The 15158-nt window shown below is 42.5% G+C and overlaps 1 protein-coding gene across 17 annotated transcripts in view; it reads left to right on the forward strand.

The window, feature by feature from the left end:
* The window catches only part of TTLL5 (tubulin tyrosine ligase like 5), a 241367-nt gene that overhangs the window by 117016 nt on the left and 109193 nt on the right, over positions 1-15158 (forward strand). For 16 of the 17 annotated variants that reach the window (XM_074327187.2, XM_074327192.2, XM_074327193.2 and 13 more), the window contains one exon: positions 14988-15142. The exons of the other annotated variant lie outside the window; for it this stretch is intronic. In XM_074327187.2, the coding sequence (XP_074183288.2) occupies positions 14988-15142 (155 nt within the window). The remainder of the gene's footprint in view (positions 1-14987; positions 15143-15158) is intronic. 17 annotated transcript variants of the gene reach the window in all.

The following is a 15158-nucleotide window of genomic DNA, read 5'->3' on the forward strand; positions in this document are numbered from 1 at the left end:
TGTGAGACCTCACTGTCTCTGCCCCACTCGGTGCTGGGAGAGGTGTCCTGCACAGACCTAGCCCTTTGTGGTCATTGCTGTGAGGGAACAGAAGAATGTGGCAAAGGAGCCCAGCTCTGTGTGGTGAGTGGGAGGCGGGCGGTGAGAGGGAGCGCTGCCCTCTCTGTGCGGCTCAGGGTGAGATTTCAGGACCCAGCTATCATTAGGAGCAGCTCCAGCTCTTCCAGCCTGGGAGTTTAATCAAAGGGATAACAGCAGACCACCCAGGCGAGGGCTCCAACGCCAACGCCAACGAATGTGCTCTGTCAGTCTCTGTTCCCCAGCCAGCCAGTGCCCGGGATGTGGCCAGGCCTCCTGGAAATGTGCTGACAGATACATAGGAGGGAGGAGACACTTTCTGCTTCTCACATTTTTCATTTCGATAGCGAGTGGAAAAGAAAACCATTCCCCTTCTTTCCTTTTTTGCTGCTCACCCTGATACTTCCTGCCTCGTCCTAGAGAAGAGTGTAGGCTTAGGTGTAGACTGTTTAGTTCACACCAGTTACTTGTTCCCTCTCAGTCCTATGAATTCTAAGAATTCACAAAGGGATTCTTTTTTTATTTCTGCTGCAGCAGCTACCATTGTAGTCATGCTGAGTTCTTCAGAGTCCAGAGTAGACCTTGAGATTCTTCAATTTCAAAAATTTCAATTGGAAGGTGAAATTGGCCGAGAGGGAGCTACATTTTGGACGTGGTAACCCGTGCTCTCTGGGATTGAGGCAGATGGCACTCAGTTTATCACAAGCTTGGGCGTCTGGCCCTGGAGACTTCCTTCCTGGCTCCTTAGCTTATCTGGACACATTGGAGCTACTTGTACATTGCTCTCATTCGGTGCTGGTTTTCTAAGTCTAGCTCCTTCGCTTCTGTATGCTTTCTGGGTGGGAAGAGTTGGACTTCTTTGTATCGTATACATTAGTCTCCATTTCTAGGAACAGGAAGGGCAAATGGAAAAAGCAGAAGTTTCTGAGTCAGTGAGACCTTGGACAAGTTGCTTCACCTCCTTGGGCCTTGGTTTCCTTATCTGGAAGATGGAGTCATTTTAGTATCAAGACTACGCCTCCTCCTGGATCCCTGTGCCTCTGCTCTAGGACCGAGCCTCATTTGATCTTAGCTAATTCCCTAGCTCTTCTGTCTCCTGAGGCTTCAAGCCCTCAGTTTTCATTAGTTCCTAGGCCTGCTGCGTGGTCTCTTGTTCCAAAATAACCTTTCTTTTGCCTTGCCCCTCCTCAAGCTCTTGTCTTCCCTGGATTGCCAAACTTCTTTTGAAGTAACACACCCTAGCTGCCCTTAGTCCTACCCCCGCACCCCCTCCACCCCACACACACTTACTCTGGCAGTCTAACTTCATCCCTTCTCACGTTGTCCAGCTCGCTCAGAGGTCGCTGATGACCTTGGAATTGCCAGTCTCGGTCACCTATTTTTCATCCTCATTCCCCTTTAGCGTGCGGCACTAGTATTGACCACCTTCTACCTGAACGCTTCCCGTAGCGCCTCCAGCCCTCAACAGTTCCTCTGAGGGCTCATTTCTTCCTCCTCCTCCCCCTGAAAACTAGATTCCATTTCCAACACTTTTTTATGAAGCCACTGGTATATAGATCTCAAATTAAAAACCTGGCACTGGAGAATCTCTGTGTCACCAGCAGAGTCTGATTGGAGAAGGTGTGGGGAGGTCCGGGCATCTGCTTCTCTCTGCTCCTCTCGATAGCCTTCAGCGTATCTCTGAATTCCAGGGTGCAACAGGGGTTTTCCTCTCTCTGTAGTTTCTCTTCTCATAGCTTCACTGGGCACTGTTCTTTTGACTTTTTCCCAAATCCTTCATCTTTTGTTTGAACCTCTTTGCTGAGTGCCAGGTCCACATTTCCAACTGCCGGCTAGACGTTGCCACCACAGTCTATTATCAGCATCTAAAATATGCAATGTATTTTAAACATACTTTGAAAATATTCAAAAAATATTTAAAATCTTCTAAAATATCTAAAACTTTGTCCCTTTTCTCCTTTCTGTATTAGTGACACTGCAGTTCTCTTAGGCGCTTAGGTATGGAGCCTATAATTTATCACGGTCTCTCTCTGCTGCCTGATTCTCTCTACATCCAGGCAGTTGCCGTGTCTTGTTGATTCTGACTCTGTAATGTCTCTGATATCTCTCTTCTCTGTTTCACTTTCATATCTACCGTCCTGCTTAAGGCCTTAATTATCTCTCAACTGGACAGCTGCAATTACCTCCTAAATGGTCTCCCGGCCAGTCTCCTCTTATTCACCCTCGTCTTTGCATTAAAGGAATCTTTGTAAATCACAAGCCTGATAATAATACTTCTCTGCTCAAGAATCTCTAGGGGGCTTCCTGTTACCTACAATGTGAAGCCCAAGCTATTAAATGTTATTCAAAGCCTTTATTTAGACTCTGGCTCTAGGCTGCTTTCCAGCTTGTCTCCTCCCATCCTACATGCTTTTGTGTAGTTCAACCAAAATTTCTGTTAGTCTCCTTGCCTCACTTTGTGCTGTCTTCTCCTGGGAGATGTACCCCAGTCACCATGTCTAATCTTATGCATCTGTCCAAGCTCAACATAGATGCCACTTAACTCATACGCATGCCATTTCACTCACCACACTGTGTGTCCAGATAGCTGTCTCTTAATAGACAGCAAGCTCTTTGAGGGTGCTCAGGACCTGACTCAAGGGCAGTGCTGACTAAATGCCCTGATTCAGTAAGGTATTTGATTGAGGATGGGGACCATGCCCATTTTTTCACCAGTTTTTTCCAGCTTGGATATAGTATGTAGTCAACACATAGTTTTTGAATAAATAAATAAATGAAGAAGCCAGAAGCCCCAACTGCCTCAGCTAGAAGTCGTCTTTCCATTCCCCGTGCTCCTTTAGCCCTTCAGTAGTCGCTCTCTATAACAAATCTGTCAGACTTCTTCTGCATCTCTGCTTTCCTGTTGAGTTATAAATCACGTGAGGGCAGTTCTTTCCAGCCCATCACCGAGCACTGCACCTTGCGCTTGGTAGGCACTTATCACATGCTTGCTCAATTGAAACGAACTTCTTTTGTGTGTTTTGTTGGTTTTTATATTCTTTTCCAAAACTATTGCTCTTCTGTTTGTTTTCATTGATAGTACTATACCTGCCTTTCATAAAAGTGCTGCTGACGTTAATTGGCTGTCTGCTTTTGTAACTAGGCACTGTGCTAAGCCCTTTATGTGTATTGTCTCGTCAACTCAATGAGGCAGATACTTAATTTTCACAGAAGAAAATAGGAGCTTAGAGGACAGTGACTGCTAAGATCATACAAATGGCAAGTGACTGAACCAGGACTCAAATCCGGCTCTTTGTCTCACTCCACGCTCTTTCCTTTGGTGTTTTCCTGTCTCTTCCTGTTTGATTCGGGGCTCTACCCTCTCATCAGATTAAAATGAGTTTAACACTGTGAGCCTGTGATTCCTGTGACATTGCTGCAGCGTTGTAGCCAAGCCAGTGCTTGAGCCTGCAGAGAGAAAGGAGGAATTGACCTTCCTCTGTGTGTTCATGATTAGAAATGCGTCTCCACTCCCTGAAGCAAGTTGAGAAACATGTGGCTCTCTCTGTCCAGATGATCAGTTATTTGTTGAGTGAACTCCTTATCAGATGATTTTATGGTGAAGTCAGCTGATCCTTTGAGCAGGCAGAGTTCAGCCTTGTTAATTCCTACACATGCAATAAGAATGGTTCTATTTATTATGGTGGTGGCAGCGCTGCCCGCATCGACTCACAGAAACTAAATGTGTAAATTGGAAACACCACGAAGGGATTTGGCTGTTTTGTAAGGTTTCCCAGGAATGTCAGGCAAATCTTGATCTGAAACTCTTTTCTGGATTTTGGAACACTAAATGTCTATATGTATAGGAATGTTATGGAAATGACAAAGTTCAGCAGAGGGAAGGAATGACCTGAGAACTTAGTACTAATGTGTCAGGCACTGCAGGGATTTCCTGCTTTTCCTAACCCTTTTTAAAAATTGATTAACATTTCATTAGAACTCTTATCTCCTGGTGAGTGGAGTGTAAACTTCTGGAGGTTCATTTTATTAGCATTCAGGAATTGATACAGGAGTTGAAACTACCTTAGAGCCTCTTGGTTGTTGTGGCTTAAAACATTGGTTGTTGTAGCTACTGATTATGGAGTGCCCTTGGAGGAGTGTTTAAAATGTAGCTGTTGCCCTTGGAGGAGTGTTTAAAATGTAGCTGTTTAAGGATGATTCTTTTCATATTCCTGATTGGATACATTCTCTCATATTTTTCTAGTGGTGGAAATCTTGCAGTAAGTGCAGACCTGGCACTTTTGGTTTTCTTTTTCTTTTATTTTGAAGGAAACAGATCTTGGCTCACGTGTGTTTCCTATTCAAGGATTACCTTTTATTGTAGAACATACACTAAAACAAGTCAGGAAGAACTAGCCACAACATTTTCCCATTCAGGATCATTCAGAGTCCCGTGGTCGGAGGACTGAAAGTTTCCATGGCAGACTCCATTGCTTCAGTCGTACTGTGAATAGCTTTTGTATATGAATGACACCGAGAACATTATTCTCAAGATGATATTGAGATAGTTCTCAGGAGAGTATGAGTGCAGATTTAGACAAACTTATCTTCATGATGGTCCGAATGATTCTTAACCTTTCTGGAGTCCGAGATCCCTTTGAGACTTGAATGAAAGCTGTATTCTTCCTAATGAAAAAGTGTGCACTCAAACTTAGAAATTGGCATTAATTTCAAACGGTTTGTAGACACTCCCCCAGCCAGGCTCCCTCTTGATGCCCAGTGGACCCCTGGTCTCCAAGTGAAGAACCTCTGAGAACCTTTAGTTAGCGTGTGGCCATTACTGTCAATAATGTAGCCAAACATGATATGATTGTCCTTGCTTCACACATTATTTATCTTTAGTGATAACCTCCCCACGAGGCTGTCATCTCTATGAAGGCTTTTTTTTCTTCCATTGTTCTATCTTCAAGGCTCAGAAGAATGCCGAGCACAGCGTAGGTGTCTGATAAATATTTGGTGAATTAATGAAGTAATCTTTTGAAACTCCATCTCTAGACTTCACCAGACAAAAACTATCTAAGATTTTTATTGACCATGCTAGAATGAGGAAATTGAGCTATGCCAAGATGGTAAGCTGTTTCTGATCTCACTTATATGTGGACTCTAAAGAACAGAATAAACAAACAAACGATACAGAAATAGACTCATAGATGCAGAGAACAATGTGATGGTTGCCATATGGGAGGGGGGTTGGGAGGACGGGTGAGAAAGATGAAGGGATTAGTCAGTATAAATGGGTAGTCACAAAATAGTTACGGGGAGGTGAACTACAGTATGAAGACTGTAGTCAATAAGGTAAAAACTATATAGGGTGTCGGATGGGTGCTGGACTTATGGGGGGATCACTTCATAAATTATATAAATACCTAACCACTGTACTGTACACCTGAAACTAATATAATATTCAATGTCAACGATAACTAAAAAAACACATATACAAATACATATGCATATAGTCCGGGGATGTAAAGTACAGCATAGGGAGTATAGTCAGTGGTACTGTAACAGCTATAGATGATGTCAGAGGGGTAGTAGACTTGGGGGGTAATCACTTTGTGTGGTGTGTAAATGTCTCATCATTATCTTGTTCTGTACACCTGGAACTACTTTTGAAAAAAAGATGGTAAGCTGCGTTGGGAATGCTATGCCACAGATTTGCTCATATGTTAAGATATTAGTAATTAAATTTTTAATGTTGAATTTCTATCTCCATTTTGATAAATAAGATACATGAGATTTGCACACAGCTGTAGTGAACCTGAGTTTCACTAAGTGAATCTCAAATGGAGTGTTAGTCCTTTTCAGTTTCAGTGCCAAGAAGAAACAAATATAGTATACACATTGTATAGACAAGGAACAAAATCTGTGTGTCAGAGTTATTATTTCACCTATTTGAGAACCTTGCCCAAGGCTTCAGGACCAGGCAGAAATCATCTCTAAAATTATGCAGAGAACTAGCAAGAACAACACTTCTCTCTCACTCTAGTCACTGATTATCTTCCTTCCCCTAATTCCAAAGTAGTCCCTCCCCCGCTTGTGGTATAGGCAGAAAGAGGTCATTTGGAACCTTTCATCTCCTTGCTAGCGTTTCTAGTGAGTGACATTAATCACTTTTCTACTCACTGGTAAAACTACCCGCTAGCTGGAGAAAGGGGGCGTGTATGTGCGTGCGTGCGTGCGTAGATGAGACCCACTTCCTTTTCTTTTTTGCTCTTGTGCCTGCTGGGCTAAACTCTGAGGACACAGCAGTGAATTAGGTGAACAGCAGTGAACAGGACAGTCAGTGCCTGTCCTAAAGGTGCATGTAATTTGTGGGGTGAGATAGACAAGTAAACATGCAGTTACAATATAGTACAAAATATGGCATGAAGCTCCTTCACCTCTACTGCTGTGCTCTTGAAGCAGTTTAATGGGAAGGATGCCCTACAGCTCAGGGAGACCTTTGATGAAAAATGCATTTGACATTGGGAGGTAAAGGGCAAGGTGGTAACAAGATTTCCAGATCCTGCTGTTCTGAAGTGTGAAGGATTAAAACACCAAATAAGCTTCGGATTTTTCAGTTTCCAGATTGGAGGTAATCCTTGCCTCTCCTGGCATAGCTGTAGATATGGTTGGTGGTTGTGTTTTTCCCAAGCAGCAATGATTGGTACTGTGTTAAGAAAGATAAAGTCATGTGAAACTCTGCAAGCCCCAATCAGAGGAGAGTTTTTGCCGCTACATTTGTAAATAAACCATGTTTATAGAAACGTAGAATTCTGTGGTCTGCCGTGATTGGAGAGTGTCTTGTCCCTATGGGGCGGAGAGCACGTGCGTACCCAGAGGCAGTTGCTGACTGATGGCTGAGCTGGCACAGGACTCGAGGGCTCGCGTCGGATACCAGCATCTTATTTTCTTCATTAACCTGTGTTGTTTTTTCAAATATCTACTAAAATCTCACCCTTTTTAAATGCCAGTATGTTTGGCTTTGTCATTCCATGGTGGAGCTGGAAGTTGCTGAACACATGGTCGTTAAACACAGAGAGACTAGTGCCTGGAATCCAGGATTCCATAGTTGTTACTACCTCAAAGTTCAGGAGAAAATGCCCAGAGGGGATCCTCCAGGTGGAAGCCTTCCGTGAATTACTATAAGATTTTTGGCTCCTGAGCTTTGGTGACTTGGGCCGGACAGTGTATGATCCATTGTCTTCTTTTGCCATCTAATTCTCCTCCTGGGCACCTTCCCTGCAGACCCAGCCCCTAATCGTGATCCTCAGGCCATTTTACTGTTCAAGAGAGGCATGGAAAGATAGACGGAAGAAAGGGTGCATTTTCTCATAGGGCCCTAGAACAAAGCTGGCCGTGGATGCCCACTCTTGGACCTTCCCTTCTTAAATGGTAGGCAGCGCCCTCGTGCCTTAGCAGCTGCATGGGAAAATGTAACCCAAAAGAGGGCTGACCCCAAGAGAAACCATGAACACATGAACTCAGGAGCTTCTATCATCAGATTGCAGATGCAGTTCTCTTGTCCCAAGGCCCAGCACTCTTCCGTAGCCTTGGAGGAAAGTGAGGGGACACCAGCAGTGGTGTGTCCTGCAGCCCAGCCTTATCACCTCTCGCCAGACTGCTGGGATTCTCAGCTGATCTGAACTTCCCTTATTAAGCACCTTTGAGCCCATCCCACAAAACAGCCCTAGGTTTACCTAACCTGCACCACAGTTCTCATATCACACGACTCTGTCAGACCCCTGAGCAAGCCTCCTGTTGTCTAGTAGATGGAGAACAGAATCTTTACTCTGGTGTTCAAAGGCCTCCCCAAGCTGTGTGTCTGTCTGTTTCTATCTTCTGTTGCTCTAAGCTTTAGCCTAATGAGACTGCTTTCTGTTTCTCAGTCTCCCTCGTCTGTCTGTGCATTACTTACACTTTTCCGTTGCAGCTGGGAACTACCACCACCCTGTACACACCCTTACCTCTCCTTTCAGGCCCAGCTCAGATGCCTTTGAACTTCCTCAGCACATTTATTATGGCACTTAATTAACACCTTCTGGAAGCCTTAAATTTTCCTGCTTGTCTGGGTGTCTTGTCTCACTTAAGAGCACCAGTTCCTCCATGGCTTGAGGACGGGGGCCACAGTTTAATCTGTATGTACCCTCCGGACTTCACCCAAGGCCTTGCCTATGATCGGCAGTACAGAGAATAGTTCCTAACTGCGTTTTGAGGTTTGGGCCTTTTCGAGCATCAGGACTGCGGCATTTCTAGACGGTGCCAGCTAGGGTAGCAGTGATCTGGTTAGGCCTGGCCCCGGGCCCCCTTTGGACACCAAAAAGTTATGCACCTGGGTGGGTGACGGGTGGTGGGCATTTTCTGGGAAGCCACCGGGGCAGTCCCATCATATTTTAGTTACAGCACTGGCAGCAGTGCTGCTTCAGCCAACAGCGGGAACAAGCAATAACACTTGGGCAGGCCAGCCGCCGGATATTGGCTCCCTCTCTGTGTTCCTCCTACCCCCTTTTCAATCCATCACCTGTATTTATTCCCGCTGTAATTTAAACACCTGTTTAGATGGAATGTGTGCAATGTGTCCCTACCCCACACATTCAGATATTTGCTCACCTGCCTTATTCGGAAGGCTGGCTCTAAAATAAACAGTGTGTTGGTACTGAAAGAAAAAAATGCACTGAGGTCACCGTGGCAGTGGCCATGAGGAAGGGACGGGAGTGGAACCTGTGGATGAGCCGCTCCAGGAGAGTGGGAGCACAGGAAGAGGAGGAGGAGCAAGAGGACCTAAGGGGGTGAAACATCTGCCTAAGGCGTAGGTCTGGTGGGACCCTGTGACTGGGTTTTCCCACAGGCAATCAGTCACCTACCTAACCAGCGAGAGGAAGGCACGAGTAGAAGAATATTTAACAAGCTGATTGTTTGTTAGGCTTAAATTTCTTGGTTTATTTTTAATTACCACTGTTTCTCATGGCTGCATGAGACTTGGAAGTAGATTTGGAATCTTTTGAAGCGTGTTTTAAACTGTTTTATCCACTTTTGCATCTTTGGCATATTAAGTGATTACTCACGTTAATGTTTGAACATCCAGACAACATTGAGAAATAGTAAAACCTTCAAGTTCCTTGTAGAAGTATTTTCCCTGTTCCTTCCCCTTGGTTGTTTTCTATCTTGCTTCTCACCCCAGCAGGGCATTTCTGCCGATTTTGGGAAGGCCCCTTGAGCTCTGGGAAGGAGAACCACTGAATGGGTCCTCTTCCCTGTTCTTTCCTTTCTGCCACCCCCTAGAACAAGTGCTTCTCCAGTGTTAAGACGTACGTGACTTACCCTGGAACTTGTCAAGTGCAGATTTTGGTTCACTGGGGCTGAGGGTGGGCCGAGAGTCTGCGTTTTTAGCAAGCTCCCGGGAAGTACAGCTGCTGCTGGTCCGTGATGGAATTGTAAGTTCCAGTGGGAGTAACACAGTGGTGAAAACTACAAGATACGGGAGATATTGCATCAGGAAGACGAGGAATTGAAACTAGGGGCTGACATGTAACATTAACTGGTTCTGCAAGTTATTTTACCTTTCAACCTCAATTTACCCCTCTATAAATGAGGGCAATAATTGTACCTGTCTAACACAGTTGTCTTAAAGATGGAAGCAGCACATGTAGCTCAGAACAAAGCCTGGCAAAAACTAAGTGTGTATTACATTTAGCTCTCATTAGTGCTAATATGACTTGGTTGTGATTATTACTGTTGTAGTGACCCTGAAAGGTTTCATATTGCATAAGAATCGATTATGGCAGAACATTTTAAAGATCCAAACACAGACTTGCAGGGTTCTTATACGTGTGTACTGTCTTTGCCACATAAAGCTGTTGGTACCCATTGTCAGTAAGGCATGTTCTTTGAGTCGTAGTTTCAGTAATTAACAATGGGTTTTAGTTAAACTGTTCCGTCTGTCACCCAGAGCCCTTTGTGACCAAAGGCATGGATTCATGAGGTGGCCAGCCTACATTTAGTAGTGTAGACTGTGGTTATTAGCCCAGAGAAGCTACAACTAGCCCAGTGGCTATAACATCCACTTTAATAGCCTATACTCCTAACAAAAAAGATGAGCCATCTATTTTGTGACTGGTGCTATGTCTTTATGGGCTGTAAGCCTTTCTTTGTTTAAAGTTCTTTAGCAATGAAATAGCAGTCATCGCTGCAAGTCAGGTATATATATATATGCTATTTTCCACTTTCTTTTTATCCAATCAAAGTTGGTTTTATTATGTTACTTGGAGAAATATAGATGGGCACAGAAGCAGATGTCACCTAGTCATAGCCATAGCCATCATCCTTCTGTCCTGTTAAGGAAGAGACCTCCAACTGTGAACCCTGATTGGTTTACAGAGTTTATTAAGGTCTGGTCAGTGCTGGGAGATTTGCCCTGCCCTTTGGTCTTTCCTAGTCAAGATAAGGTGCTTCCAGGGCCAAAATTGATGCGTGGGTCCAGTTTAGTTAGTGACTCATTCTGCCCATCCTGGGAAGCTGAAAGGAAGGACCAAAGGCTTTCTTAATTCTTTCAGTCTAGAGATAATTTGCTTGGACCAAACTTTAGCAGGACATAAATCTGTACACATAAGACTTAGCCAGGTCTGGTTGAGGCTCTAGAGTTGTGTTGTCTGAGAAGGTAGCCACTAGTTGCATGTGGCTTTTTAAATTTAAGTTTTATAAAGTTTAAAATACAGTTCTTCAGTGACACCAGCCACATTTCAAATACGTAATAGCCACGTGCAGCAAATGGCTATGGCTTTGGACAGTGCAGATTATAGAACATTTCCATTATTGCGATACATTGGATATACATTTATCACCCTTGTCACTTCTGGTTGATTGGTGGTGGCTTGTATGAAGGACTGTGTAAAGAAGATTCTGAAGCCATATCTAAGTGATCCCCAAAGTGTTTGATTATTTATCAGTAATGTATGTCCTAGGAAGACAGAGCTGGATGGGGTGGGGGTAATTGTGACATAGGTGCTGAGTGCCCTAGACAAAACTACAGAAGACTAGAATATTTAGAGGGGCAGGTCATTCTTTAATAGAGACAGGTTTTTTGTTTGTTTTTAGCAGGAATCCTTTGGAAAGAAAGAGGAGAAGCTTTGCAAGTTTTCTTATTTCTTATCTAATCTCTCATTTAAGTAATGGTCACTTTTGCTATTTCTCAAAATAAATTAACAACGATACTTTTTGCTTTTGTGTAGAAGGAAATCACAGTGGCTACCATTTCTTGATTTATCCATGAAATAAGGAATGGATGTTACGGGAAAACCCCGCCGAGAGTCCAAAATGAGCTTCATGTTCATGCCAGCTTTCCTATACCTGCTAGGAAACAAAACTCATTGAAAACGTTTTTTTCGTTTTTTTCTTCTTTAATGTCCTCTGGTCAAGGGTAACAAGTGGGAAGTAAAATTTGCAGGAAAGAAGGGGGAAAAAGCTGGTCTAGTTTGGTATAATTGATCCCTTTCACTTTTTTCACAATTTGAACTCTGTATCTGATGATATTTCAAAAAAATCTAATAATTTAGGTTAACTAGGACTATTTCCCTACTCGTCTCAAAGCTAGAAAATGGATTTTAAAGCAAGAATACCAGTTCTGCCACTCTTAGGTGGCAGACCTTGAGCAGATTACCAACCATAACCTCTCTCTGAGCCTTAGTTTGTCCATCTTGGAAAGGGAGTGTAACAGTAGCTACCACTGTGCGTAATGGGTAAGGACTGAGATAGAAAACCTCACCTACTTAGAAGTGCCTGGCACTACTGTCGTAAGGACTCAAGTGCTAAGCTATATTATTTGGGAAAAGTGTACCACACACACTTGGAGGACGACCTTCTCTACTCTTCTTAGCCCTCCACTGAGTAAGTATGTGACGCCGTTTGATTGTTTGCCTGCTCTTCTTTTAGTTTTTCCTCTTTTGTCAAGTGATGTAACAATAGAACCGAGGTACTTCAAAGGGCTTGCTCAAGGATAAAGGCCATGGCCCACGTCAAGGTGGTGCAAGGACATGGCAGAGAGTGAGTGTTCAGTAATCGTTCGCTATTATGATGAAAATGATGGTGTTTAAATTAGGGGCTGCCTTGCCGATAGAGAGGAGATACACCAAATCTGATGTCTTCTTTGTAGTCACTAATCTCCAAACTATACAGTTTCTACTAAACATGGTAAAGTGCTTACCTTTTGTTTATTTTATTGCTGTTTCACTGTAAATTATTAATAAGCCTGTGTCATTAGGTTTTTGGCACAACTGATTGAGGTAGTCGTTGGAGAAGCTGTTAGCTGTCATACAGACCTTTGTCACTTTGTAGTTTTACAACCTGCAAGCCCATGTCTAATTGAAAGGCCTGATGTCTAAGGCCAGGGATCAGGGAAGGAGGAAGGAAGAGGGCTCATTGCAGGAGTGAGCTCGGTCCTGTAAGGAGTCCGTTTGATTGTCTGAGGACCTGACCTGTGTTGCCTCGGGTGCAGGAAGGAGGCCAGGCTCTCCGAAGGGCCAGAGAATGCTGCCATAATCTGCCATGCTATTTTCCCGATCCTTCAGGCAGCCTGGGTCTTCTCCCTTGGGTAATATAAGGTGGTCAGAAATGATAAGCCAAGCTTGGCTCCTGAGACTTCTTCTGGAGATGGGTTCACACTGGATGGTGCAGCCCGAGTAGCTTGTACCTCAGCCTCTACAGACACCAGAAATCACTCTTGACCTACGAAAAATGGCTTTTTTCCCAACCAAAATATTTGGGTCCTTTGGTGTGAGGTCCTAGGATATTTTCACTTACTGAATTCTGTAGCTAGGAATGCAGCACTATACTGTTGCTAAAAATGACTTTTTTTCTTTCAGAATTTTCAGATTTTTCAAAAATCCAGAATTCTTCTATTTTTAAATGTCAAAATTATTAGGTTCTTAGGACATTTTATAGAAGAACGCTTTTCTTGGAATTTACATCTTCTTACGTCACTGTTCTCCAGTGTCTCATATTCTACATCCTCTATTCAACTTTGTGTCCTCCCTCTTTTCAGCATCCCCTATGTATCTCATTTAGAAATGCTTCTCAAACTATCGTTTGTTTTCTGATTCCACTCTCACTACCCAGGTTTTAAGCTTATCTTCTCTCATCTGTATTTCTTTTTTCTTATCTGTATTTCTTATCCCATGTTTCCCGGAAAATAAACCTAGCCGGACAATTCAGCTCTAATGTGTCTTCTGGAGCAAAAATTAATATGCGATCCAGTCTTATTTTACTATAAGACCAGGTATAATATAATATATAATATAATATAATATAATGTAATGTAATGTAATGTAATGTAATGTAATATAAATATAATATATATACCCGGTATAATATAATATAATACCTGGTCTTATATTAATTTTTGCTCCAAAAGACGCATTAGAGCTGATTGTCTGGCTAGGTCTTATTTTTGAGGAAACACGGTAACTTCAGATTTTTCTTTTGGATTTTAAAAGTAGTAGCATGCCCAGTATAGAAAATTTGGAAAATATATAGGTAAGTGTAAGGAAGAAAATAAATCACTCAGAAATGGATGCATTTTATGTTTTGGATTTTTATTTCTAGTTTTTTATGAGTGTGTATCTGTGTGTACATGCGTTTAAGGAAATTTGGATCTGCTTTCTATATACGTAGTTTCATATTGTGATTTTTTTGTTTTAACTCGCAATATTAGCATGTTCCTATATCATTAAGTATTTTTCAAAAAAAAATTCTAATGGATATATAATATTTCCTTATGTGGAAGAGAAAAATTTACTTAACCATATTGTTAGCCATTTAGATCCTCTCCTTTTACAGTATTAAAATCAATGCTTGTTTTCAAAATCTGTTTACAGTATGGTGTAATGACTAAGAACACAGGCATTGGAGAACCAAAGATCCTGGTTCAGGTCCTAGTTCTGCCATTTCTAGCGCATTCCTAAGCCTCAGTTTCCTTCTTTGTAACATGGAGGTTATAATAGTACTTGCTATCAGAATTATGACAATTTATATGAGATGCATATAATGTACTCATTTACACAGAGCTTGGCACGTTGCAAATAGTCACCATCAGTAATCATGTGCAATTGATTTTAAGCATAGTTCCTAGAAATTAGATTATAGCACCAAAATATACAAATATTTTAATAATATCTTTAATAATATATTGCCACATTTCTTTCTAGAAAGATTCCACCAGTTTGTAGTCATATAAACAGTATAAGCACCTATCACCCCTTGCCGTTGTTAGGCCCTGCATTGTGATTATGGTACCAGTGTAACACACAAAAGTTGTATGTTGTAATTTACTTTTTTTTGATTGCCAGTGGAATTGACTCATTTTAAATGTTTAATTGGCTAATAATACTCTTTGTAAATTGTTTATTGAAGTCCGTGCCTATTTTTCTACTGATGTACATTTTTTTCTTTCTAAATCAATGCATTCCTTTTGTATTATAATTATTACTATTTATAACTATAACTTATTGAGCATTTAGAACTTTCAGATGAGGAAACAAGGGCCAGAAAGACTGAGCAGTTTGCCTAGTTTCTTAGAACCTTGCCTGGCGCAGAGTAAATAGTAAATTCTTACTGCTTTTGTTATTCATCTTTGTATTTTACAGGACCTAGGACAGTATAGTGCTTTGCACATAGGAGCAAAATAAATGCTTGTTAACGCATGTTGACACTAGCCACCCTCACTCCTGCTCTTTGGTGGGCACAGAAGCCAGCCTCTAATGGGTGCCTTTGTCACCGCCACTGTTTCAGCTCAGATGAGTCCGCGTCTCCTGGACTTGACTTGATTTTTCCCATGTGTTTTTAATGAACCTCTTCTAAAACTCTGTAAAATCAGGTTATTTCCCTCACTTCATTTCTAGGTAACAAACCTGAATTTGGCAAGTGGCATCATAAACAGAAGCAGTGCTTCAACTCCCCCCACCCTTCGGCCTGTCATCAGTCCTAGTGGCCCGACATGGTCAATACAGTCAGATCCCCAAGCTCCTGAGAGCCACTCCTCCCCTCCTGGAAGCAGGTATGTGAAGCGCTGT

Source organism: Rhinolophus sinicus, chromosome 3 (assembly GCF_057876585.1).
Source record: "Rhinolophus sinicus isolate RSI-liver-muscle chromosome 3, RSI-T2T, whole genome shotgun sequence".
NCBI lineage: Eukaryota > Metazoa > Chordata > Mammalia > Chiroptera > Rhinolophidae > Rhinolophus > Rhinolophus sinicus.